The following is a 27,387-nucleotide window of genomic DNA, read 5'->3' as shown; positions in this document are numbered from 1 at the left end:
GTCACACTGAGGTAGAAAGATAAATCTGAGAGCTCAGTGGGATGGTTTCTCTTTCTTTCACGTCTGCTAAGTTTCCTGAAGTTTTTTCAGTAACAAAGCTGAAAAACCTTTAGTTGAAAGTTCTTCTTTTACCAATTAACTTTGCCCCTGTGTGATTTACAGGGGAACCAGATGCATCTTAGGAGCTTATCAGAGCTAGCAGGGCAGCAGCTGAAGAAGGAACAAAAAGGGTTTTCTTGTGTGAGTTTCTTGTGGCTGTTTAGCTGCTCTCTCTGGGCAAAGGTCAGAGGGGGCAGGGCTTCTGTTGAGGTAGGTGATTAGCTGTGGGAGGAGCTTATCAGAGCTTTAGGCAGTTTGATCCATATTTTAGATTTAGGGGAGCTAGTCTCAAACATTTGTTGGGGGAGACCTAGGTTTTTTGGGAGGGATTTATTTGTCCTGTCTCCACACTTTTTATGATAGAGGACCACTGTAGTCACCCCCAACGACACGTTCCCAAGATGGAGGGGGAGGGAACAGCTGCAGTCGCCTGTGGTTCCTGCGCAATGTTTGCCATCTTGCCAAAGGTTGCAGGCAGCTTTACCTGCAGCAATTGCATGTTGATTGCCCTCTTAAAAGACAAAGTCCAGCAACTGGAGGAACATGTAGCTACGCTCCAAAGAATTAGAGAGCTGGAGCTCTTCTTGGAAGCAACAGAGCACACCGTCCCCACCAAGGAGGAGACAGGGGACTCCCCTGAGAAGGAGGCTAGTTCACCAACACAGGAGCCAGATATATGGAGAAACGTGACTCAAAGAAGTAGGAGGCCCAGGGTTCGCTCTGATTGTTTAGAAATACACAATCGCTTTGAGGTCCTCTCCCCTAGCATGGAAGACGAAGAGCAGACTCCATTTGAGGATCTCTCCCTCATTTCAGTTGATCAGGTATATGAAGACGAGCAGCAAAGTCAGTCCTCAGGGAATGTGCAGGCGACCTTGGAACGGACAGCTCACGGAAGAACCCCGACCAAACCTAAGAGGAGGCGTGTAGTGGTGATAGGGGATTCCCTATTGAGGGGAACAGAAGCAGAGATCTGTGGGCCTGACAAGATGTCTCGGGAAGTGTGCTGTCTCCCCGGGGCTAAGATCCAAGATGTAACTGAATGACTGCAAGGAATCATAAAACCCACTGACAAATACCCCTTCCTCTTGGTTCATGTGGGAACCAATGACACTGCAAGCAATAGCCTCCAGAAGATCAAAAGAGACTACGAGGCTCTCGGCAGGAAATTGAAGCAACTAAATGCACAAATTGTCATCTCATCTGTCCTCCCAGTTGAACGACGTGGCCCAGGGAGAGAGGGAAAAATAGTGGAAGTGAACAGCTGGCTTCGCAAATGGTGTAAACAGGAACTTACTGTCAGGAAGTTCTTCCTAATGTTTAGGTGGAATCTTCTTTCTTGTAGTTTGGATCCATTGCTCCGTGTCCGCTTCTCTGGAGCAGCAGAAAACAACCTTTCTCCCTCCTCTATGTGACATCCTTTTGTATATTTGAACATGGCTATCATATCACCCCTTAACCTCCTCTTCTCCAGGCTAAACATGCCCAGCTCCCTTAGCCGTTCCTCATAAGGCATCGTTTCCAGGCCTTTGACCATTTTGGTTGCCCTCCTCTGGACACGTTCCAGTTTGTCAGTGTCCTTCTTGAACTGTGGTGCCCAGAACTGGACACAGTACTCCAGGTGAGGTCTGACCAGAGCAGAATACAGTGGCACTATTACTTCCCTTGATCTAGATGCTATACTCCTATTGATGCAGCCCAGAATTGCATTGGCTTTTTTAGCTGCCGCGTCACACTGTTGGCTCATGTCAAGTTTGTGGTGAACCAAGACTCCTAGATCCTTTTCACATGTACTGCTCTCAAGCCAGGTGTCACCCATCTTGTATTTGTGCCTCTCATTTTTTTTTGCCCAAGTGCAATACTTTACATTTCTCCCTGTTAAAGTTCATCTTGTTTGTTTTGGCCCAGTTCTCTAATCTGTCAAGGTCGTTTTGAAGTGTGATCCTGTCCTCTGGGGTGTTAGCCACCCCTCCCAGTTTGGTGTCATCTGCAAATTTGATCAGGATGCCCTTGAGTCCATCATCCAAGTCGTTGATAAAGATGTTGAATAAGACCGGGCCCAAGACAGAACCCTGTGGCACCCCACTAGTCACTCTTCTCCAGGATGAAGAGGAACCATTGATGAGCACCCTTTGGGTTCGGTCAGTCAGCCAGTTACAAATCCACTGAGTGGTAGCATAGTCAAGACCGCATTTTACCAGCTTCTTTACAAGAATATCATGGGGCACCTTGTCAAATGCCTTGCTGAAATCAAGGTAGGCTACATCCACTGCGTTCCCTTCATCTACCAGGCTTGTAATTCTGTCAAAAAACGAAATCAGGTTAGTCTGACATGACTTATTTTTCAGAAATCCATGCTGACTATTGGTGATCACAACATTCCTTTCTAGGTGCTCACAGACTGTTTGCTTAATGATCTGCTCCAGAATCTTCCCTGCTATTGATGTCAGACTGACTGGGCGGTAATTATTTGGGTCCTCTCTTTCCCCCTTTTTGAAAATAGGGACAACATTTGCCCTCCTCCAGTCTGCCGGGACTTCGCCTGTTCTCCAGGAATTCTCAAAGATGACTGCCAGTGGTTCTGAGATCACATCTGCCAGTTCTTTTAATACTCTTGGATGCAGTTCATCTGGCCCTGGAGACTTGAATACATCTAAACTAGCCAAGTATTCTTGTACTATCTCCTTAGTTATTCTGGGCTGTGTTTCCTTTGCTGAATCATTTGCTCCAAATTCTTCAGGTCGGGCATTGTTTTCTTTATCGGAGAAGACTGAGGCAAAGAAGGCATTGAGGAGTTCAGCCCTTTCTGTGTCCCCTGAGAGGGTCCTGAGAGGTCCAGAGAGGGACCTGCAAGGAACACAGGGAAGGAAGGATCTCTCAGGATGGGAGATGGGGAGAAGAGGGGGACACCCAGGGGAGAGCTGGGGAGCCTGCCTTCCTATGTGTTGATGAATCATATGATACAAATATGATAAAGGGTATTTTTAGTTATTCTCCCCCCTTCTCTTTTCTATACAATTGTGTTTTGTGAGGGTTGTTTAATAATTTTTGCTATAATTTTTTTTGCTGCCCCAGGAAGACTCCCTGAGTGAGTGCTTGAGGGCCCTGCTCCTTCCTGCCACTTACCACCTGGCCTGGGGCGGGGCCTGGGGCCTCATAAGGACTGCGTGCGGCTTGCGGCCTGCTGCCCAGGAAGACTCCCTGAGTGAGTGCTTGAGGGCCCTGCTCCTTCCTGCCACTTACCATCTGGCCTGGGGCGGGGCCTGACAGGCCTCACCAGGACAGTTGTTACTGCCGGAGAGGCACAGAGTGTTTTTAAAATGTGTTTTTTTTGTTTGTTTTTTAATTCTTTGGATTTTTTGTATGTGCGGGGTGGGGGTGGGATGGATGTTGGTTGGGCTTGGGGAATTATTTTTTTATTATTATTTTGATGTTTTTGTAATTTTTTACATTTTTCGCTTGTATTGTTTTATTGGTTTTGGTTGTTTGTTTAAGGTGTTATTTTGTTTTTGTTTTTAGGGGGAGGGTTCAGGGCTGCCGGGGAGTGGGCCCCAGCCCATAAAATGGCTGGGGCATGTTCCACAGGGCGGGATGCACTGGGACAACCGATCTCAGTGATCACGGGTAGGAGGAGGAGTTACGCTAAGACCAGACCCTATCATTACAGAGGAGGCAGGTTTAGTCGTTGTCTGAGGACTATCCCTGCCTCCGGGTCTGGTCCTGACCGGATGGATACTAGAATCAGCAAGGGATACCCACATGACCTGAAGGTGCTGCTGTGCAATGCCAGGTCAATGATTCATAAGACCACTGCCATCCATGACTTGATCATGGATGGAGGATTTGACCTGGCTTGTATAACAGAGACCTGGTTGGATGAAGCAGATGGGCCTGTCCTTGCCGCTGCTTGTCCACCAGGTTTCTCTTACGCACAGCAACCCAGGTCATGTGGGCGGGGAGGGGGGGTTGCAGTGATTTTTAGGAAGTCATTAGTTTGCACCAGGCGTCCTGTTGGGAAGACCCAGTTTTCTGAGTGCATGTTCTGGAAGTTGGGCAATAGGGGCAGTACAGGATTCCTTTTGGTGTACCGACCTCCCCGCTGCACCAAGGATTCCCTGCCCGAGCTGCTTCAGGTCGTGGCGGATGTTCTCCTGGAGACACCTAGCTTGGTCGTCCTAGGGGATTTTAACATCCATGCCGACACGACCTTACAAGGGGCCGCTCGGGACTTCGTGGAAAGCATGGCCTCCATGGGGCTGTCCCTGAATAAGTCTGGCCCAACCCATAGCCGTGGACATGCCTTGGACCTGGTGTTTACCTCTATGGATGTTGGTGATCTGACACTAAGTAAAAGCGAAACGAAAGAAGTGCCATGGTCAGATCACTTCCTGGTGCAACTGGACTTCTCTGCGACCCATCCCCTCTGCAGGGAGGTGGGACCAATTCGGATGGTCCGCCCCCGCCACTTAATGGATCCAAATGGTTTCCAGAGAGTGGTAGGGGATGCTTTATCCCATGTTGATGGCCTTTCAGCCATCAGGCCATCACCAGCGGGCTGGTGGCCCGCTGGAATGTGGAGTTAACCAGGGCTATTGACTGTTTGGCTCCGAAGCGCCCTCTCCGATTGCATGGAGCCCGGACAGCCCCGTGGTTTTCCACGGATCTGAGGGCAATGAAACAATCGTTGAGACGGCTAGAGCGCCGGTGGCGGAGAACTCATTCCGAATCTGACCAGACACAGGTTAGAGCTCAAAGTCGAGCCTACCAAGTGGCGATAGCGACGGCGAAGAAGAATTTCTTCACCGCCTCTATTGCATCTGCAGAAAACAGCAGCAGGAGACTTTTTCAGGTGGTTCACAATTTAGCGGAACCACCTGCAACATCGGGGCCCAGTACGGGCCACATGTTCTCCTGCAATGATTTTGCAAAGTTTTTTGCAGATAAAATCGCTCAGATTCGGGAAGAAGTAGACTCCACCGTGGGAGCAGGGCCGGGGCGGGAGAGTGCTAGAGTTCTGTCTAGTCAAGTTGAGTGGGATCAATTCCAATCTGTTACCTCCGAGGATGTGGACAGGCTGCTTGGACGAGTGAAACCAACCACCTGTCTCCTGGATCCTTGCCCATCCTGGCTTATAAAAGCTAGCCGGGAAGGACTGGGCAATGGGCTTCGTGGGGTGGTGAATGCTTCCCTCCGTGAGGGAGCCTTCCCAGACCCGCTGAAAGAGGCGGTTATTAAACCGCTTCTTAAAAAACCATCTTTAGATGCGGCCACGATGGCCAACTATCGCCCAGTCTCAAATCTTCCATTCCTGGGCAAGGTGATTGAGCGAGCGGTTGCCGAACAACTCCAGGCACGCCTGGAAGAAGCGGACCATTTGGATCCCTTCCAGTCGGGATTCAGGCCTCATCATGGGACTGAAACTGCCTTGGTCGCACTGGTTGATGATCTCCGGCGGGCTAGGGACAAAGGTGAGAGCTGTTTCCTAGTTCTGCTGGATTTCTCAGCGGCGTTTGATACCATCGACCATAGCATCCTTCTGGACCGTCTTGAGGGGCTGGGAGCTGGGGGCACTGTTATACAGTGGTTCCGCTCCTTCCTCCTGGGCCGTGTTCAGAAAGTGGTGGTGGGGGATGAGTGTTCAGACCCCTGGGCTCTCACTTGTGGGGTGCCTCAGGGTTCTGTCCTCTCCCCCATGCTTTTCAACATTTACATGCAGCCGCTGGGAGAGATCATCAGGAGGTTTGGGCTGGGTGTTCATCAGTATGCGGATGATACCCAGCTCTACCTCTCCTTTAAATCAGAACCAGTGAAGGCGGTGAAGGTCCTGTGTGAGTGTCTGGAGGCGGTTGGAGGATGGATGGCGGCTAACAGATTGAGGTTGAATCCTGACAAGACAGAAGTACTGTTTTTGGGGGACAGGAGGCGGGCAGGTGTGGAGGATTCCCTGGTCCTGAATGGGGTAACTGTGCCCCTGAAGGACCAGGTGCGCAGCCTGGGAGTCATTTTGGACTCACAGCTGTCCATGGAGGCACAGGTCAAATCCGTGTCCAGGGCAGCTGTTTACCAGCTCCATCTGGTACGTAGGCTGAGACCCTATCTGCCTGCGGACTGTCTCGCCAGAGTGGTACATGCTCTGGTTATCTCCCGCTTGGACTACTGCAATGCACTCTACGTGGGGCTACCTTTGAAGGTGACTCGGAAACTACAACTAATCCAGAATGCGGCAGCTAGACTGGTGACTGGGAGCGGCCGCCGAGACCATATAACACCGGTCTTGAAAGACTTGCATTGGCTCCCAGTACGTTTCCGAGCACAATTCAAAGTGTTGGTGCTGACCTTTAAAGCCCTAAACGGCCTCGGTCCAGTATACCTGAAGGAGCGTCTCCACCCCCATCATTCTGCCCGGATGCTGAGGTCCAGCGCCGAGGGCCTTCTGGCGGTTCCCTCATTGCGAGAAGCAAAGCTACAGGGAACCAGGCAGAGGGCCTTCTCGGTAGTGGCGCCCACCCTGTGGAACGCCCTTCCAGCAGATGTCAAAGTGATAAATAACTACCTGACATTCAAGAGACATCTTAAGGCAGCCCTGTTCAGGGAAGTTTTTAACATGTGATATTTTATTGTATTTTTGGTTTTTATGGAAGCCGCCCAGAGTGGCTGGGGAGGCCCAGCCAGATGGGCGGGGTATAAATAATAAATTATTATTATTATTATTATTATTATTATATTATTATTATTATTTTTATTTTTTCTTCTGTACGAATTCTTTGATGGGAAGTGAGACCATCTTTCCAACTGAAGCTCTTTCCACATTCCAAACACTAATGGGGTTTCTCACCTGTATGAATTCTTTGATGGGAAGTGAGATCACTACTCTGACGAAAGTTCTTCCCACATTCAAAGCACTGATAGGGTTTCTCCCCGTATGAATTCTTTGATGGAAAATGAGACTCTGCCTGTGACTAAAGCGCTTTCCACATTTCAAGCACTGAAAGGATTTCTCCCCTGCATGAATTCTTTGATGGGAAGTGAGATGGGCGCTTTGACTGAAGTTCTTCCCACATTCATTTTTTTTTGAAGTAATATTTATTGAAGAATTAATAAAAATACAGAAAAAGAAACATTTAACAGAATAAAAGAAAAAGAACAAAGAACACCAACAAATAGAACAGAAAAAAAGATTAGTGTTTTCATATCCTATACTTCATCACTAGTTTCTTGACCTCCTCACACCTCCCTTTTTGTATTCCAGTTCAGATATTTAGTTCAGCAAATCCTTACCCTCTATCCTTAACTTTACTCAAGATCTTAACCTATATTAAAAATACATTTTCCCTCATTATCAATCTATATTTACATATTCTTATTAATCTTTTTACCAATACCGCTTATTTTCCATCCAACGTCCATTTAACATTCATAAATTTTACAGTATTTCTGTAGATATTCTTTAAATTTTTTCCAATCTTCTTCCACCAACTCCTCTCCCTGGTCCCGGATTCTGCCAGTCATCTCAGCCATTTCCATATAGTCAATCACCTTCATCTGCCATTCTTCCATAGTGGGTAAGTCTTGTGTCTTCCAATACTTTGCAATGAGTATTCTTGCTGCTGTTGTGGCATACATAAACATTAAAAGTAGACATTAAAACATTAAAAGTTCTATCCTTCTTTGGCACCAATTGGCCGACTATGCCCAGGAGAAAGGCCTCTGGTTTCTTCAAGAAGGTATAATTAAATACCTTTTCCAATTCATTATAGATCATCTCCCAGAAAGCCTTAATCCTTGGGCACGTCCACCAAAGGTGAAAGAATGTACCTTCAGTCTCTTTACATTTGCAACATTTATTATCGGGCAAATGATAGATTTTTACAAGCTTGACTGGGGTCATGTACCACCTATAAATCATTTTCATAATTGTGATGGGATGATGAGCTGCTTGTGCGTAAAATCGTAGTCCCTCAAGAGTTTGTTCAAGTCCACAAACCTCTGTCTGTGACGGAGCCCCTCAGACATGGCTCCTCTAGTCACTGGCAGATTCCGACAGTGGCTGCTTTCGGAATCCCTTCCAACATAAAAGCTCCGTAACGGAAACACGTCTTCTGGACTCACGGCGTGACAGTTTCCGGCGAGGAGTGGGTCTCCCTATGGGAGGTCCAGAAACCTCCCCACTGTTCTCGCTGGAAGTGTCCCTGAGCCATCCCTCCTGCTCGCTTTCCCTCAGAGACCCACCTCTCCCCCTGCTGGTTCCTGCTTCAGCTGCTGGGTCTCTCCCAACCTCCGTGAGCCCTTCCACCACCTGTCCCTCCGATGGCAGTTCCCTGACAATAATGTTCTCTCTTAAGGCATTACATGCCGTATATTTTATACCGGTGGTCCACAACTGTTCCCAGCCAGCAAACGTAATATTATGACCCACATCTTGTGCCCATTTAATCATTGCAGATTTAACCGTTTCATCCTGAGTATTCCATTTCAACAGCAAGTTATACATCTTAGACAAGATCTTAGTTTTGGGTTCTAACAGTTCTGTTTCCAACTTTGACTTTTCCACCTGGAAGCCACTTTTTCTATCTAAATTAAAGGTCTCTCTTATTTGGTAGTAGTGAAGCCAGTCTCGCACTTTATCTTTTAGTTTCTCAAAGCTCTGCAATTTCAATTTGTCTCCTTCCTGCTCCAAAATTTCCCAATATTTCGGCCACTTGGCCTCCATATTGGGCTTTTTCAGAGCCTTCGCCTCCATTGGTGATAACCACCTTGGGGTTTTATTTTCAAGTAAGTCTTTGTATCTTGTCCAAACATTAAACAATGCTTTCCTGACAATATGATTTTTAAACGCTTTATGAGCTTTAACCTTGCCGTACCACAAATATGCATGCCACCCAAAAACATTATTAAAAACCTTCTAAATCCAAAATGTCTGTGTTCTCAAGAAGTAGCCAGTCCTTCAACCAGCAGAAAGCTGCTGCTTCATAATAGAGTTTGAGGTCTGGCAGGGCAAATCCCCCTCTTTCTTTTACATCAGTTAGTATTTTAAATTTTATTCTGGGCTTTTTGCCCTGCCAGACGAATCTAGAAATGTATCTCTGCCACTTCTTGAAACAATCCATCTTGTCTAAAATTTGTAATGATTGAAACAAAAACAACATTCTTGGCAATACATTCATCTTTACAACAGCAATTCGGCCCAACAAGGAAAGCTTCAATTTTGACCATATCTCTAAATCCTTTTTAACCTCCAACCAACATTTCTCATAATTATCTTTAAATAAGTTCCCATTTTTGGCAGTCATGTTAATCCCCAGATATTTCACCTTCTTAACCACTGTTAAACCTGTCTCATTCTGAAATCTCTCTTTCTCAATAGTTGTTAAATTTTTCTCAAGGACTTTAGTTTTTAACTTATTCAACTTAAATCCAGCCACATGACCAAATTCTTGAATCAATTCTAATACTCTTTTAGTACCGGGTTCTGGCTCCTGTAAAATCAATACTAGGTCATCTGCAAAGGCTTTCAATTTATATTGTTTAGCTCCGACCATTATACCTTTAATCAAATGGTCCCTCCTAATCATATTTAGCAAAACCTCCAGGACCGAAATAAAAAGTAATGGGGAAATTGGGCAACCTTGTTGTGTCCCTTTCTCTATCTTAAATTCCTCTGTCACCACATTATTCACTATTAGCTTAGCTTTTTGTTCTGAATAAAATGCACCTATACCATTTTCAAATTCTTGACCAACCCCCATCCCCTGAAGATTTTTCTTCATAAAACTCCAAAAAATGTTCTCAAAGGCTTTCTTGGCGTCCACAAAAATCAAAACTGCTTTAGTATTAATGTCTTCTTGTAACTTCTCCAAAATGTTAATTATATTCCTTGTATTATCAGACAAATGTCTACCTGGGAGAAAGCCAGTTTGGTCCTTGTGTATCACTTCCCCTAATACTTTTTTTAGCCTTTTAGCCAAAATATCAGCAAATATTTTGTAATCCACATTCAGCAGGGATATGGGTCTGTAGTTCTTAAGTTCTGTCTTTTCAGACTCAGTTTTCGGTATAAATGTAATAAATGCTTCTTTCCACGACTCTGGCGCTTTCCCCCCCTCCAAAATTTCATTACAAACCTCCTTTAGTGTTTGAATTATCCAGTCTTTCAAAGTTCTGTAGTATTTAGAGGTTAAGCCATCCAGCCCTGGAGATTTTCGCACTGCATATTCTGAATGGCACCTTCTACGTCCTGTTCCGTAATTTTGTGGTTCAACATTATCTTATTTTCTTGAGAGATTTTTTGCAGTCCATTTATTTTCAGAAACTGGTCTATATCAAACTCTTTCTGGGGCCCTTGTGTATATAATTGTTTAAAGTACCTCTGGAAGCATTTTCTAATTTCCACTGGATTCTGAATGTTTTTCCCTTCCACTTCCAAATTAGTGATGGTATTAAGTTTTTGTCTTTTCTTCATCTGCCATGCCAACAATTTCCCACATTTATTCACCGATTCAAAACTCCTTTGTCTCATTTGTTTAATTTTCCATTCAATTTCCTGATTTATCATCTTCATATATTGCACTTGATATAACTTTATTTCTCTCAGAATCTCTTGTGAATTGGGTTTCACTCTCAATTTCTTCTTGGCCTCTTTTCTTTTTTCCAAAAAAATTTCCTTCTTCTCATTTTGGGCTTTCTTCTTTAATGAATTCTGTTGAATCAGAAACCCCCTCATGACTGCTTTACTTGCTTCCCAGATTACTCTTTTTTCCACAGTAGTTTTCAAATTTATCTCAAAATAGTCTCTCAAGGTTTTTTGGGCCTTCTTAATCACCTCTTGATCTCTGAACCAAGTGTCATTCATCCTCCATCTGAAGGAACCAGTTGGTGTTAGTTTCATCTCCATTTTCACAGCAGTATGGTCGGAGCACGTCTTAGGGCAGATCTCAACCTTCCTGATCTTGGGTACCAGCCCTCTAGTTATCCAAATTTGGTCAATTCTTGCCCATGTCTTTTGAGCTTCAGAAAAGAAGGTTCCCTCTCTTGCCAAGGGATTCCTAACTCTCCAAATATCAGTCAAGTCCATATTGTCAGTCATTTCAAAAAAAGTTTTTGGTAGTCTGCCATCTTTCGTAACTACCTGTCTCTGCGACTTGTCCATGTTTGTGGATACCACTCCATTCATATCTCCCATCAAAATAATGATATAGTCCATATAATCCAACAATGTCTCATGCAACTTTTTATAAAATTCAGATTTCCCCTCATTCAGTGCATAAACTCCAATTATTAAAAATTTTTCTCCTTGTGTTTGAATTTCAATTGCAATAAATCTGCCTTGGTCATCTTTAAAAACAAATTTCGGTGAAAGGCTCTCCTTTGCATAAATGACAACTCCTTGCTTTTTAACCTTATCTGATGAAATAAATTCTTGACCCAGTCTCTTGTTGATCAATATTTTCCTGTGTAGCCTTATCACATGTGTTTCCTGTAAACAAATTAAGTCCAAATGCTCCTTTTTCAACAAATAAAAGACTTTTCTCCTTTTCTCCGGAGAATTCAGCCCATGAATATTCCAACTTAATAGTTGCAGAGACATGTTGTATTTAAATTATTTTCCTCCAACTGCTCCCAATAACTCCTCTTGTTCTGACGGTGGTATCACTTTCTGTGGTATGTCCAATCCCAAGCGTGTTAGTGCCTTGTCTACTGCTGCTTGTCGCAAGGCTCCTGGTTCTCCTTCCACTTGTTTTTGCAGGTCTTCTTCGTGGTCTCTCAAAAAATTTTCTTTCTCCTCCACTGATCTTATTTTGAATTTTTTACCTTTAAAGGTAAAGGATAGGCCTTGGGGAAATTCCCACCTAAATATGATTCTGTTTCCTTTCAGCAATGACACCAGATCAGTATAGTTGGACCTGAGGTCCAAAGGTTGTTTCGGGATATCCCCTGTATGAATTCTTTGATGGGAAGTGAGATGGGCGCTTTGACTGAAGCTCTTCCCACATTCCAAGCACTGATATGGTTTCCCCCCTGTATGAATTCTTTGGTGGGAAAGAAGATGGGCTTTCTGACCAAAGTTCTTCCCACATTCCAAGCACAGATAGGGTTTCTCCCCTGTATGAATTCTTTGATGGGAAGTGAGATGGGTGCTTTGACTGAAGCTCTTCCCACATTCAAAACACTGAAAGTGTTTCTCCCCTGTATGAATACTTTGATGGGAAGTGAGATGGGTGCTTTGACTGAAGCTCTTCCCACATTCAAAGCACTGATAGGGTTTCTCCCCTGCATGAATTCTTTGATGGGAAGTGAGATGGGCGCCTTGACTGAAGCTCTTCCCACATTCAAAGCACTGATAGGGTTTCTCCCCTGTATGAATTCTTTGATGGAAAGTGAGACTCTGCCTGTGACTAAAGCCCTTTCCACATTCCAAGCACTGAAAGGATTTCTCCCCTGTATGAATTCTTTGATGGGAAGTGAGACTATCTTTCCGACTGAAGCTCTTCCCACATTGGAAGCACAGATAGGGTTTCTCCCCTGTATGAATTCTTTGATGGAAAGTGAGACTCTGCCTGTGACTAAAGCCCTTTCCACATTCCAAGCACTGAAAGGATTTCTCCCCTGTATGAATTCTTTGATGGGAAGTGAGATGGGCGCCTTGACTGAAGCTCTTCCCACATTCAAAGCACTGATAGGGTTTCTCCCCTGTATGAATTCTTTGATGGAAAGTGAGATTCTGCCTGTGTTTGAATCTCTTTCCACATTCCAAGCAATGATATGGTTTCTCCCCTGTATGAATTCTTTGATGGGGAGTGAGACTCTGCCTGTGTTTGAATCTCTTTCCACATTCCAAGCAATGATATGGTTTCTCCCCTGTATGAATTCTTTGATGGAAAGTGAGACTCTGCCTGTGACTAAAGTGCTTTCCACATTCCAAGCACTGAAAGGATTTCTCCCCTGCATGAATTCTTTGATGGGAAGTGAGACTATCTTTCCGACTGAAGCTCTTCCCACATTGGAAGCACAGATAGGGTTTCTCCCCTGTATGAATTCTTTGATGGAAAGTGAGACTCTGCCTGTGACTAAAGCCCTTTCCACATTCCAAGCACTGAAAGGATTTCTCCCCTGCATGAATTCTTTGATGGGAAGTGAGACTATCTTTCCGACTGAAGCTCTTCCCACATTGGAAGCACAGATAGGGTTTCTCCCCTGTATGAATTCTTTGATGGGAAGTGAGATTGGAGCTGCTACTGAAGCTCTTTCCACATTCCACACACTGATAGGGTTTCTCCCCTGTATGAATTCTTCGGTGGGAAGTGAGACTGTGGCTGTGACTGAAGCTCTTTCCACATTCCACACACTGATAGGGTTTCTCCCCTGTATGAATTCTTTGATGGGAAGTGAGATGGGCGCTTTGACTGAAGCTCTTTCCACATTCCAAGCACTGAAAGTGTTTCTCCCCTGTATGAACTCTTTGATGGGAAGTGAGACCATCTTTCCGACTGAAGCTCTTCCCACATTCCAAACACAGATAGGGTTTCTCCCCTGTATGAATTCTTTGATGGGAAGTGAGATTCTGACTGTGTTTGAAGCTCTTTCCACATTCTCTGCACTGATACAATTTCTCTCCACTGTGAGTTCTTTCATGTGAAGTGAGGCTATTACTCTGAATGAAGCTGTTTCCTTGATGGGAGGTGGACTGGGAGCTCTGACAGACGTTCTTTCCACACTCTGAATATTTATTTGACTTCTCCGCTATGTGGATTCTGGTGTGGTCCCCCTTGTTCTTCCCTTCCAATTCATCAACATCTGCAATGAAGAGAGAAGCTAATTAGAGCCTCAGGAAGAAATGGACCTCCACATTATTGAACAAAGTTAATGAATCCTTGTGATAGAGGAAAAACTGAAGAGAGTTTGATGTGAGGCCTTACTATAATTTTCACTCCCTTTGTTGGCTGGTATTTACTGACATATTGCTGGCTTTTATCTGGGATAAATTTTGTTTCGCTCAATCCTGGAATCCATTCCAAGGTCAGTCATCTCTTTGGTTAATCAAAGGCAAACAGAAGGAAAAACCACAAACCTGACAGAATTTAATTCAACTTCCCTTAAAGCTCTGAGGCCGACATTTAAAAAGACCAGGGATGTTCAGACAAGCTTGGTCATTGCTTAAAAAGGAATGACTAGACAAAGAAAATTCAGAGAGGAAAGAGTTGATATCCCTCCATTCAGGGCTCACGGCGGGGATGTTAGCATCTCAGATGCTGTTGGTCTCCATCCAAATAGTGGAGGTTCATCACAGAGATATGTATGGAGTTTCAAAACTGATCTTATGATCCAATAGGGAGTTTTACCGAGAGAGTCCATGATCCCACAATTCTTCTCCTTGACTTCCTTATGCAGAACTCTTTGGTCAGGATCCAGCAATGTCCACACCTTGTCTGTAAAACAAACAGCAACATCTTCACCTGCACATGCCCCATCAGCAGTGTCCTCAATCTGGTTGGTCCAAATTTAAATGTAAATTACCTTCTTCACTTTGAACCCCCCCCGCATGTTCATGAGGAGACCAGGGAAAATGACTATTACTCACACTTAATCTAAGCACAACAGCCACAAGAGCTCCTGTCTAGGCATTCGGCTATGTGGTGTTCAATGTTCTCTGTTCTCTCCTGTTTCCCCTTTTTTGTTTCCGTTTAAACCATTTCATGAACCCAAAACTCATACACTGACTACTAATGATGGACCACATATTATAGATCAGGCATGCCCAACTTGAAGTAGGCTGTTGTCAGGGGCTCAGGAACAGAGGTACAGGGGAGAGAGGGAATGGAGAGCGAAGGGGAAGAATCTGAGGGCAGCGTAGGGGAGTATGACAGTGACCCGAGAGATTCCATGAGCTTCTCCAGCGAATCAGAAGATTCCCAGAAGGAGGCGCCGATGGTCAGGGCAAGGGGGGTCCCAGGAGGGACACACCAGAAACAAGGGGCCAGCGGGGACTCCCAAAGCAGCAGCGGGAGATCAGGACCAGCTTCCCCACCAGAGCGTAGTGGGGGGAAGAGTCCCATGTGTCAGGGCCAGCGTCCCCTCCAGCAGGAAGGGAAGAGGAGTCAGGGCTGACCACGCCTCTATCGGAGAGTGAGGGAAGGTCAGGTCCAGCTAGCCTCCCCGAAGGGGGAAGCAGCGACAGGAGCAGTGTAACGGTCAGGAGGAAGGTTGCCGGCTGGGCGCGCGCGCCAAGTTCGAATGTACAGGCGCGTGGGACAGCAGAAAACCCTGATTGGGAACCAGGTCCTAAAGCCCGCCGCAGGCAGGGGGAAGACTCAGGGGACTCAGCGTCAGAAGAGTCTAGGAAGGGCGAGACCCCAGCTGACAGGCGGAGCCAGAGGAGGAAAGAGCAAAGGAAGAGGTGGAGCAAGGCTAGAGTCTTAAACTGGTGTCTGGGGGGAGGAGACTCAGACGGAGCTTCGGCGGTCTAGAGTTTCAGACGTAGAGCTGCGCGCCGCGGCTGTGAAAGCGAAACTGAACTTCAATAAAGACTTTTGTATATAACAACGAACTGGCGTTGGTCCTTGGTGAGCTGGGACCTCGGGCAGCTCTGACAGTAAGCTCCGTCTCAAAAAAAATTTTTTTTTTGCGAGCTCACGAAGAAAAGCAAAGATGACTACAGAGGAGAAGGTGACAGAACTGCAAGAAGCAGTCACGAGGCTTTACGCAGAAGTAGCAGCATCCAGAAAGAGAGAAGACGACGCAGTGGCGCTCTGCCAGGATCTACAAACCAGGTGGGAACGTTTGGGTAAGGAGGGGCTGCCGGGACCTAAGCCGGAGGGAGTTGGCCTCGGGAAGAGGGGGGGCAGCATCGTAGCCCACTTCGACGGGAACCTGCAGCAGTATCCCAACTTCAGAGCGGACATAGTTTTCGCGCTCAATTTGCTTCGGAAAGACTTTAGAGACGAGGAGGAGAAAGTGGGCTTCATAATAACTCATCTGCATGGGGAAGCTAAATCGTGGCTGCGCAATTTATGGCGCGAAAATGATCCCGCCCTCCAAGATTCAAAAGCATTTATCAAGGCTGTGGACGATTGTTTTAAATCAACGGTAGATGTGGATGTGGCCAGGAGGGAAATGCACAGGCTGAAGCAGGGCAAAGCCACTGTGAGACAATATCACTCCCGCTTTTTTGCGTTAGTAAATGTGCTGGGCTGGGAGAAGGACTCCGCTGCCGTCAGGGATCTGTTCTGGGAGGGACTAAATGGGGCCGTGAAAGATGAGCTGGCGAGGGGGGAGAGACCTAACAGCACCACAGAAGTCGTGCAGAGAGCGCTGGCGATAGGCGTGCGCCTGGAAGAACGCCCTTGGAGCAGGGATGAGGGACGTATGGCACGCACACCAGCCAGAACAACTCCCTTCCTACCCAGAGAGACAGGGCGCGCACAATCCACGCCTCCACTGGGGGGGGGGAGAAGAGCCGATGGAGATAGGTGGTGCCAGGGCTCAGACAGCGACCAGAGCCCAAACACCAGGAGCAGTCAAGGCGAAGGCTCCTAGAGGGAGCAGGAAGTGTTATATCTGCGACAGTGCACAGCACATGGCCAAAGAGTGCCCCCAGAGGATCCAGAGGCACACTGCAGCCTCAGCAACAGTAAGGGGAACAGTTCAGCAGCAGGAACAGCTGCAGGGAAACGACGAAGCCTGGTTGGAGGCAGAGGCACTGGGGCCCAGCCAGGCGAGTCAGTGAAGCAGTCCCCAGAGCTTTTGCAGCCCACAGACCCCCTCCCACCCAAACCAGTGGTGCAACTCACCGCATCTCTCCAGCTGCCCAATGGACTCACCCTGGAAGTCCCTATTACCATTGACTCTGCTAGTAATGCAGACTTTGTAGGAGTGGACTTCATCAGGCTACATCGCATAGCGCTCCTACCAGCCACGATGCCCCTAAACGTCGTCACGGTCGATGGCAGAGAGCTACTGGGAGTACAGGTAGTACAGCAAACACCGCCTATGATATTGCAAATTGGAAATCACCGCGAAGTCATCAGCTTCAACGTCACCCACCTGTCGGACACGCCCATAGTGTTGGGCATGAGTTGGCTGGACAGGCACAGCCCGGCATTAGCATGGTACCAGCGGCAATTGACCTTCTGCTCCTCCTACTGCGCAGAACACTGCATCCGGTCCAGCCAGGAAGAGGAGGGGCAAGAGGATGAACCACAGCTACACCTAGGCATGGTGCAAGCGGTACCCAACAAGTACAAGGCGTTTTTGGAGGTCTTCTGCGAGAAGGAAGCGGACAAGCTGCCTCCCCACAGGCCCTATGACTGCGCGATTGACCTCCTGCCAGGGGCGACGCTGCCGACTGGAAAACTGTATTCCATGTCGGAAGACGAACTGCAAGAACTCAGGGAGTTCATAGATCACAACTTGAAGCGGGGATTCATCCAAGAATCCAAAGCAGTGGGGGGCAGTCCCGTGTTTTTCATGAAGAAGAAAGACACGCCCTAACAGAGATTGGTAGTTGATTACAGGATCATCAATTCCAGGACAAAGCCCACAGCATTCCCCATGCCCAAGATCGACGACCTGCTTGCAACGGTGAGGAAGGGACGAATCTTCACCAAGTTGGATCTACGAGGGACGTACAACCTTATACGCATGCGGGAGGGCGATGAGTGGAAGACGGCCATGTTTACGCCTTTAGGCACCTATGAATATCGAGTTATGCCGTTTGGTCTGCAAAATGGCTCCCATTGTTTCCAAGCCTTCATGCACCACGTGTTAGCGGGACTCCTCTACAAGAAGTGCGTATGCTTCCTAGACGACATCCTGATCTTCTCGGAATCGCAGGAGGCTCACGAGGGAGACGTCAAGGAGGTCCTGCAGAGACTACGGGAGCACAGACTTTACGCCACACTGGAGAAGTGCCAGTTCGACATGACGGAGGTGGATTTCCTTGGCTACAAGCTGTCCGACAAGGGACTGGCCATGGACAGCACCAAGGTCCGCTCGGTGTTGGACTGGAAGAGCCCGCGCAACCGGAAGGAGGTCTAGAAGTTCGTCGGCTTCGCCAACATTTATCGCAAGTTCATCAAGGGGTTCGCGAAGGAGACGGCGGCCATCACGGACACCCTCAGCTCCAAGAAGAAGAAGTTCAGCTGGACGGACCAGGCGGAGCAGTCTTTTCGGAGACTCAAGCGTCTCTTCGCGTCCGAAGAACAGCTGCTACACGTAAACCCCAGCAAACCAATGAGGGTTGAAACGGACGCCTCGGACAGAGCGGTGGGGGCGGTCCTGTTGCAGCAAGATCTGCAAGGGAACTGGAGGCCCTGCGCATTCTACTCCAGGAAACTCAGCAAGTCGGAACGGAACTACACCATCTGGGACAGGGAGTTGCTGGCCATTCATGCAGCCTTCAAAGCGTGGCGGCACTTCCTCATCGGAGCCAGACACACGGTGCAGGTCCGCACGGACCATAAGAACCTGGAGTACTGGCGCACGGCGCGGTTCCTGAACCAGAGACACATCCGCTGGGCGGAGTTCTTTGCGGATTTCGACTTCCGGATAGAATACATCCCGGGAGACAACAACGTCATGGCGGATGCACTATCCAGGAAACCGCAGTATCTCGAGGAAGCGGCACCGGTGGCGGCCAAACATTTTCGCACTGAAAGCGTGGGCATGCACTTCAGCCACCGTGGATGTGGACGCGGTACGTCGCGCGCTGCAGACGGATTTGTTCGCACAATCCAAGATGGAGGAGGTGCGAAGAGGCACAGCGAAGGACGACGAGTTCCAGATACGCGACGGACTGCTCACCCGCAAAGGGGCTCTCTACGTGCCGGGACACGACCTCCGCGCAAAAGTCCTGCAGCAGTTACACAATGCGCCCAGCGCTGGGCACTTCGGCAAGGACAAGACGGCGGAATTCGTAGCCAGAGACTTTTGGTGGCCCCAGATGAGGGGAGAAGTCACGGATTACGTCTCTAGGTGTGACACATGCCAAAGGGCCAAACCAGTACACAGGAAGCCGGCGGGACTGCTGGAACCGCTACAGACGCCGCTCGAACCGTGGGAGAAAGTGGCCCTGGACTTTGTCACAGATCTGCCCAGTTCGAGAGGCAAAACAGCGGTACTCGTGGTCGTAGACCTGTTCACCAAGATGGAGCACTTCATTCCTTGCGCGAAGGTGGCCACAGAGGAACAGACCACCAAGCTGTTCATAGACCACGTGTTCAAAGTTCACGGCTTGCCACGGTCCATCCTGTCCGACCGGGGTCGCCAATTCATCTCGAGCTTCTGGCAGAAGCTGCTGGGCATCCTGAACGTCAAGATCAACTTAGCGTCGGCACGACACCCGCAGACCAACGGACAAGCGGAGAGGGTCAACGCCATCATGCAGCAGTACCTGAGATGCTACGCGAATCAACAGCCCTCGACCTGGGTGGACTACCTACCACTGGCCGAGTTTGCCTACAACAACACGAAGCACGGGTCTACAGGGGTGACACCGTTCTTCGCCAACAATGGGCGGCATCCCAGAACCTTCCTGGGGTTAGAGACGAAGGGGGAGGGGGAGCCATGGGGAGCAGAGCACTTGGCAGCAGAGTTGCAGGAGGTCCACGAGCAACTCCGAAGGCACTTGGAACTAGCAAAACACGCCTACAAAATGCAGGCAGACAGGCACAGGAGAGTCGGGGAAGACATCCAGTTGGGGGACTGGGTCTGGTTAGCAGCTCAGGCAGTGCCGGCCAGAACGTTAGCTAAGAAGAAGCTCGGACACAAGCAGCTAGGGCCTTACCAAGTCGAGGCACAAATCAATCCAGTGGCCTTCCGGTTGACACTCCCGGAGGGTTCCAGAATGCACCCGGTATTTCATAGGTCAGTGCTCACACCCTACAAGGAACCCCACAGGTTTCAGGCGCCAGGGAACACACCAGACCCACTCAGAAAATCGCCAACAGGGGAGGAGTCACCGAGGGCGGCACCACTCAACGAGGTCACGGAGATTTTAGACTCGAGATGGGGGGAAGAGGGAGTTGAATATCTCCTCGCCAGGGAAGGTACCCCGGCCAGTGCCAACAGGTGGGTACCGGACTATGCCGTGGAGGAGCACTACCTCAAAGACGAGTTCCATGCACTCTTCCCACACAGACCTATGCCGGCAGATTATTTCGACGACTGGCTTTTCACACCCACACTTTCAGCCAGCACGTTCCAGGGGTTCTCATCAGCTGAGGAAATGGCGCCAGAAACAAGCTCCCCAGAGGGATCACTCTCGGGGTTTGCCACTGACCGCTCTTATTGGTGGGACAATCAACCGGAGGTGGGGTGGAGCAGGGAATTGCTGAGGGGGCCCTCACACGCAGCATCACCCGAGGTAACAGGGGGAGGGAAGGACATGGACGTGTTGGGGAAGGATCCTGGGTTCGAGCACGAATGCAGAGAGATGGAAGCAGAGGAGTTCGACGTCGACGAGCCCATTACGGGCTGGCCGGATCCAGCTGGCCGGCTGCACACCAGGGGGAAAGAACGGTATCCCGCACTCACCCCCACAGCACTGGAGCACCTGGAACCCACACCCGAAGAGGGGGAGGGGGGAAGGGGGGCTTCGAGGGGGGGATGGATGTCAGGGGCTCAGGAACAGAGGCACAGGGGAGAGAGGGAATGGAGAGCGAAGGGGAAGAATCTGAGGGCAGCGTAGGGGAGTATGACAGTGACCCGAGAGATTCCATGAGCTTCTCCAGCGAATCAGAAGATTCCCAGAAGGAGGCGCCGATGGTCAGGGCAAGGGGGGTCCCAGGAGGGACACACCAGAAACAAGGGGCCAGCGGGGACTCCCAAAGCAGCAGCGGGAGATCAGGACCAGCTTCCCCACCAGAGCGTAGTGGGGGGGAAGAGTCCCATGTGTCAGGGCCAGCGTCTCCTCCAGCAGGGAGAGAAGATGAGTCAGGGCTGACCATGCCTCTATCGGAGAGTGAGGGAAGGTCAGGTCCAGCTAGCCTCCCCGAAGGGGGAAGCAGCGACAGGAGCAGTGTAACGGTCAGGAGGAAGGTTGCCGGCTGGGCGCGTGCGCCAAGTTCGAATGTACAGGCGTGCGGGACAGCAGAAAACCCTGATTGGGAACCAGGTCCTAAAGCCCGCCGGAGGCAGGGGGAAGACTCAGGGGACTCAGCGTCAGAAGAGTCTAGGAAGGGCGAGACCCCAGCTGACAGGCGGAGCCAGAGGAGGAAAGAGCAAAGGAAGAGGTGGAGCAAGGCTAGAGTCTTAAACTGGTGTCTGGGGGGAGGAGATTCAGACGGAGCTTCGGCGGTCTAGAGTTTCAGACGTAGAGCTGCACGCTGCGGCTGTGAAAGTGAAACTGAACTTCAATAAAGACTTTTGTATATAACAATGAACTGGCGTTGGTCCTTGGTGAGCTGGGACCTCGGGCAGCTCTGACAGCTGTGATCTATGATCCAATATAAAAACTGGCAGTGATCTACCACCCAGGGATGGGTGTAGGGTAGGTGGGCGCGCACCGGCTTCTTCTTCTGAGGGGCCGGGGGGCACTCAGACTGCTTCCCCTGATGCTGATTGCTTCCCCTGACATGCCAGATATGCGCAGCGGCAAAACATCCCCTCCTGTGAGAGGAGCTTGGCGGTTGCTTCCTGGACTGGGCCCACACATGGTGTTGCAACAGCCCCTCAGGCACATCTCCAGCAGAGGGAAGGCTGCAATCTATGAACATTCATCCCACAACCAACAGATCGATCGCTATTGATGTGTTGGACATGCCTCTTATAGATATTCCTGCAAATTTATTCTGCTATTTTTGAGATATACAAATGACATGAAAAGACTCAGTCTACATATTTGTATCATTTATTATTGCTATGATCCTTGTTTTTAAAAGCAATAAAAAGTTATTCCAAATATCCATAGAAACAACATGAAAGACAATTGGCTAATGTCAGGGAACTGCCATCGGAAGGAAGGGAGGTGGAAGGGCTCACACAGGTTGGGAGAGACTCAGCAGCTGAAGAGGGAACCAGCAGGGGGAGAGGAGGTGAGCCGAGGGGAAGTGAGCAGGAGGGATGGCTCAGAGACACTTCCAGCGAAAACAGTGGGGAGGTTTCAGGACCTCCTGTAGGGACACCCACTCCTCGCCGGAAACTGTCACGCAGAGAGTCCAGAAGACGTGTTTCCGTTAAGGAGCTTTTATGTTGGAAGAGATTCCGAAAGCAACTACTGTCGGAATCTGCCAGCGACTGATGGAGCCATGCTTAAGGGGCTCCGTTACGGACAGAGGTTTGCGAACTTGCCCAAACTCTGAGGGACTTGGATTTTACGCACAAGCAGCTCATCATCCCATCACAGCATTCTGACAGTCCCTGTAAGCAGCTTGTGCAGGAGAAGGCATCATGAGCAACCCAGCCGTAACCGGAGAAGCAGGAGCTGGAGCGGGTCCAAGCCTGGAAGAAAGGTACCGGGCGCTGGAGGTCCAGCTAGCGCTGCAGACGGCGAGGCTCGAGGAGAGGAGGGCTCAAGATGCAGAGAAGGGCAAAACCACCCCGCTCGCCAGAAAGGTGCCAGGATTGGTGCAGAAGTTTGGGGGGGAGCCCAAGGACTATCATGCCTTTAGGACGGAGATGCAATATGCCCTTAATCTGCAGTTTGATGACTTTCCCGACGAGGAATCACGGGTGGCATTTGTGATTGGGCATCTCGAAAAGGGGGCGAAAGACTGGGTGAGGCCCCTGATGGCAACGAATAATGACATCCTGAAGGACACGAGGAAGTTTTTTCGTGCCATGGACTTGATGTTTTCCAGCGATATTGAGCAGGGAGTGGTGCGCAGACAGTTAATCGCTTGCAAACAGGGGAGCCGATCTGTTCGTGAGTACTGGACTGAGTTTACCATGTTGATCCATAAATTGGGGTGGGACCTATCGGCGGAACCCATTCAAATGTTCTTTGAAGAAGGGCTTTCTTCGGCGGTAAAGGATGAACTTTCCCGGGCGCCCAGGGCGGAGTCTATGGACCAGCTGACCAAATCAGAGGCGAGAGCCTTGGAGAGGCGGGAAGGGAAGGGGGAACGTTGGAGGGAGCTTCGCATTCCAGACATTCCAGAGCCACCGTTCCCGCCGGGAGAGCCGATGGAAATCGGAACAGTGCGCGCGCGTGCAGTTTCAAAGCCCAGTGAAGAGTGGAAGAAGGAGGGGAAGGGCGCCAAGAAATGTTATCTCTGCCAACAGCCAGGTCACTTTGCCAGAGTCTGCCCCCAAAGAAAGGAATGGCAAGGAATGGCGGGAGCTGTTGGGTAGAGGGAGGAAAAGGTCCAGGAGCAAGTAAAAGCCAACGCCTGGCTGCCACCGTCGGGGCACAGCAGCCAGGCCAAAGAGCAGTGAAAGTGCCCACGCCGGAACCTCCTAAACCCGCCCTAGTGATAGAGGTGTTACTAGAGCTGCCAAACGGACACCCAATAAAGATAAAGGCGCTATTGGACTCAGGCAGCTCCTGCAACTTCATGAGTAAGGAGTTTGCTGCTGAACACCAGATACAGACTATCCCTTTAAGTAACCCTTTGCAGGTGACCACGATCGATGGAAGGGAGCTGCTGGGAGGAGAAGTCAGCCAGCAGACTGTCCCAATGATAATGAGGGTAGCAAGACACACTGAGCTAATAGCGTTTAATGTGGCTACCTTGGGAGGAGCTCCCATCATTTTGGGGATGAGCTGGCTAGCGTTACATGATCCGCTAGTGGGATGGCATCAGAGAGTGGTCTCCTTTGGGTCAGCACATTGTCTAGAACACTGCAAAGAGGGGGAGGCTCAAGGAGGGGCCAGAGCCACTCTAGCAGGGACGGAAGTAACGGAGAAGGGGAAGGTGCCCCGACAATACGCTGACCTGAGCAACGTCTTCAGCGAGAGGGAAGCAGACAAACTACCCCCGCATAGACCCTTTGACTGTCAAATCAATTTACTGCCTGGGGCACAGCTCCCAGTGGGCAAGCTGTACGCCATGTCAGACAGAGAGATGCAGGAGCTAAGGGAGTTCATTGACAAGAACCTGAAAAGAGGGTTCATCAGAGAGTCCAGGGCGGTGGGTGGCAGCCCAGTGTTTTTTGTGGATAAAAAAACATGGACAAACCTAGGCTTGTAGTGGACTTCCGGGCCTTAAATGCAGTGTCAGAACCAGTGACTTTCCCTATGCCCAGAATTGATGACATTTTGACAAGGGTCAGGAAGGGAAAGATTTTTTACTAAACTGGACCTGAGGGGGGCGTACAACCTGATACGAATAAGGCAGGGGGATGAATGGAAAACCACCATGTTCACCCCTTTAGGGGCATTTGAATATTTAGTTATGCCCTTCGGCCTACAAGCAAGCTCCGCGTGCTTTCAATCGTTTATGAACCACGTCCTGGGGCCTTTGCTTTACAAGAATTGTGTGGCCTTCTTAGATGACGTGTTAGTATATTCAGAGAATGAGGAGCAGCATGTGAAAGACGTCAGGGAAGTGTTGGGCAGACTGCAAGCCAATCAGCTGTGGGTGAAGCTTGAGAAGTGTCAGTTTCATACCAAGGAGGTGGAATTCCTGGGGTACCGCTTGTCGGACAAGGGATTGGCTATGGATCCTGGCAAGGTCCAAGCGGTACTGGAATGGAAAACACCGAAAACAAAGAAGGATGTGCAAAGATTTCTTGGATTTGGAAACTTCTATCGGAAGTTCATCAGAAATTTTGCCCACTTGACGGCTCCCATTACGGACTGTCTCAGCAGTAAGAGGAAATTCGTTTGGACGGCGGAGGCGGAGCGAGCTTTTGAGGAACTGAAAAGGGCGTTTGCTTCGGAAGAACAGCTCCTGCATGTGGATTTACAAAAACCGATGCGAGTGGAAACGGACGCATCAGACCGGGCGGTGGGGGCGGTGCTTCTGCAGCCTGGGAAGGAGAAGTCGGAGTGGAGACCGTGTGCCTTTTTCTCGCGAAAGCTGAACAAATCTGAGAGGAACTACACGGTGTATGACTGAGAACTACTAGCCATTCATGAAGCGTTCAGGAGATGGAGGCATTTATTAATTGGGGCACAACATAAGGTGCAAGTGTGCACTGACCACAAGAACCTAGAGTATTGGAGAACGGCACGAGTGCTCAACCAACGGCAAGTGAGATGGGCCCAGGAGTTCTCCAAATTCCACTTTGAAATTTGTTATGTGCCAGGTCCAGAAAACGTTAGGGCGGACGCTCTCTCACGCAAACCTGAATATTTGGAAGGGGAGGGGGCACCCGAAGAGAGACATGTCATCCCAGAGGACCGCTGGGTGTGTGGGGTGGCATTGGTGGGGCAAAGAGAACTGGTAGAGGAAACAGAGAATGATGAATACGCCCAGAATAAGCTCAGAGGTCTTAGGAGTGAGGGGGAGGAACCAGGGGGTTTCGAGGAAAGAAACGGAGCATTGTATTACAAAGGGGCACTGTATATACCCGAAGGAGAGTTAAGGGGGAGGGTACTCAAGCAGTTGCACGACAGCCCCACGGCGGGGCATTTTGGACAACACAAAACCATGTGGTTGGTCACCAGGGAATTTTGGTGGCCTAAGGTGAGGGAAGATGTACGGGAGTATGTAAGAGGGTGTGAGCAATGCCAGCGAGCCAAAGGGGAGAGGCGGGCGCCGGCGGGGCTATTAGAACCCTTACCAACACCAGAACGACCTTGGGAGGCAGTGTCGATAGATTTTATGACTGATCTGCCGAAGTCCAAGGGGAAAACAGCCATCATGGTGGTGGTAGACCTACTAACAAAGATGTGCCACTTTGTAGCCTGCTCGCATGCAGTCACGGCGGAAGAGACAGCGAAATTATTTGTAGAACACATTTTTAGATTGCATGGGGTGCCATTGAGGGTGGTCTCAGACAGAGGAAAACAATTTACTTCCAGGTTCTGGAGGAAGCTCATGAGCTTACTGCGGGTGGAGGTCAATTTTTCGACTGCCCGGTACCCTGAAACCAACGGGCAGGCGGAAAGAGCAAATGGTATCCTCCAGCAATACCTGAGGTGTTATGTCAATGACAGAGAGAATGACTGGGTAGAGAAGTTGGCGCTGGCGGAATTTGCCTACAACAATGCAGAGAATGTGTCCACAGGGATGAGCCCCTTCTTGGCTAACTATGGGTGTCATCCCAGGGCATTCCCAGGGGGAGGAGGGGAGAGATGGAGCGTCCCGGCAGCCGAGCATTTTGTAGAAGAAATGGAAGCAATCCATCGTCAGCTGCAACTCAACTTAGAAAGGGCCAAGGAAGAATACAAGAGGCAGGCAGACAAGAACCGAAGGGAAGGTGAAACCATAAGGGTGGGAGATCAGGTGTGGCTGTCAACCCAAGGGTTGCCGTTCAAAGGGGGTTGTAAGAAATTAAGACCCAAAAGATTGGGTCCCTTTGAGGTCATTCAACAGGTCAACCCAGTGGCTTTCAGGCTCCGGTTACCCAACCACATGAAACTGCACCCAGTATTTCACAGGTCGTTACTGTCACCGTATGAGGGGGGACGAGAAGGGATGTCCACACGGGGACCGGTCATAGAAGAAAGAGAATGCAGCAGCCATGTGGCAGAAATCCTTGACGCCAGGTGGAAGGGGGATCAGGTGGAGTATTTGGTAGCGTGGGAAGGAGAACCGGAGTCAGAAAACACTTGGGTAATGGCAGAAGAAATCAATGACGAGGTATTGGTAGAAACGTTCCATCAAAGGTTCCCAAGGAAACCTCAGCCTGTGGAGAGGTTCTGGAGGGAATACTTTGGGACCACTGATGAGGAGGAGGAGTTGGAAGGATTCCCAGACTCGGAAGGGGAAGGGGAAATGGACTCTGAGGAGGAGGGGAGGGGCCAAGATGGCGACGAAGTAAGACACGCTTCTCGGAGCTCCCCTTTCCAGTCCATGCTGTAAGTTACTCCGTTCCTATTTTTCTCTGGAAGTTGGCACGATAATGTTTTGATGATAACGCCAGGAACTCACCCGGTGGAAGCTTGCAAAGTCAGCGCCATAAATCTCCTTAATGAGCTTCTCTAACAACCTGATAAGCTGTAACTTGGGCTGCCACCAGCCGCGCTTCCCTGGCCTTCCACCAGCTCTTGCCTGGCCTTTGAAGGACTCTTAGATAACCGAGCCGCTCAAGGGGTTTAGCATGACGAGCCTAAAACGTGGTCGTACCTCTTCTGTGGAAGACCTTTCCTTTAATGCCTCAGAACCTATGTCTAAGGTTTCGAAGCCTACTGGGCTGGATTCACCACCTAAGATCTTAGAGCCTTCTATCTCATCATTGGAGGAGTTT

The 27,387-nt window shown here is 49.3% G+C and overlaps 1 protein-coding gene across 5 annotated transcripts in view; it reads right to left on the bottom strand.

Moving 5' to 3' along the window:
- Positions 1–6,843: 6,843 nt before the first annotated feature.
- Positions 6,844–27,387, bottom strand: part of LOC114591196 (uncharacterized) — a 38,049-nt gene continuing 17,505 nt past the window's right edge. For 2 of the 5 annotated variants that reach the window (XM_077916610.1, XM_077916607.1), the window contains exons 4-5: positions 14,436–14,522; positions 6,845–13,890 (exon numbers count right to left, since the gene is read on the bottom strand). In XM_077916610.1, coding sequence (XP_077772736.1) covers positions 11,696–13,890; positions 14,436–14,522 — 2,282 coding nt within the window. In that variant the 3' untranslated portion in view covers positions 6,845–11,695. Of the gene's footprint in view, positions 13,891–14,435; positions 14,523–27,387 lie in introns of all 5 variants that reach the window. The other 3 variants (XR_013390283.1, XM_077916608.1, XM_077916609.1) reach the window with 3 other exon arrangements.

Source organism: Podarcis muralis, chromosome 12, assembly GCF_964188315.1.
Source record: "Podarcis muralis chromosome 12, rPodMur119.hap1.1, whole genome shotgun sequence".
In the NCBI taxonomy this organism is placed as follows: domain Eukaryota; kingdom Metazoa; phylum Chordata; class Lepidosauria; order Squamata; family Lacertidae; genus Podarcis; species Podarcis muralis.
Note: the sequence above shows the minus strand (reverse complement) of the source record. Positions and strands in the feature narration are given on the sequence as shown.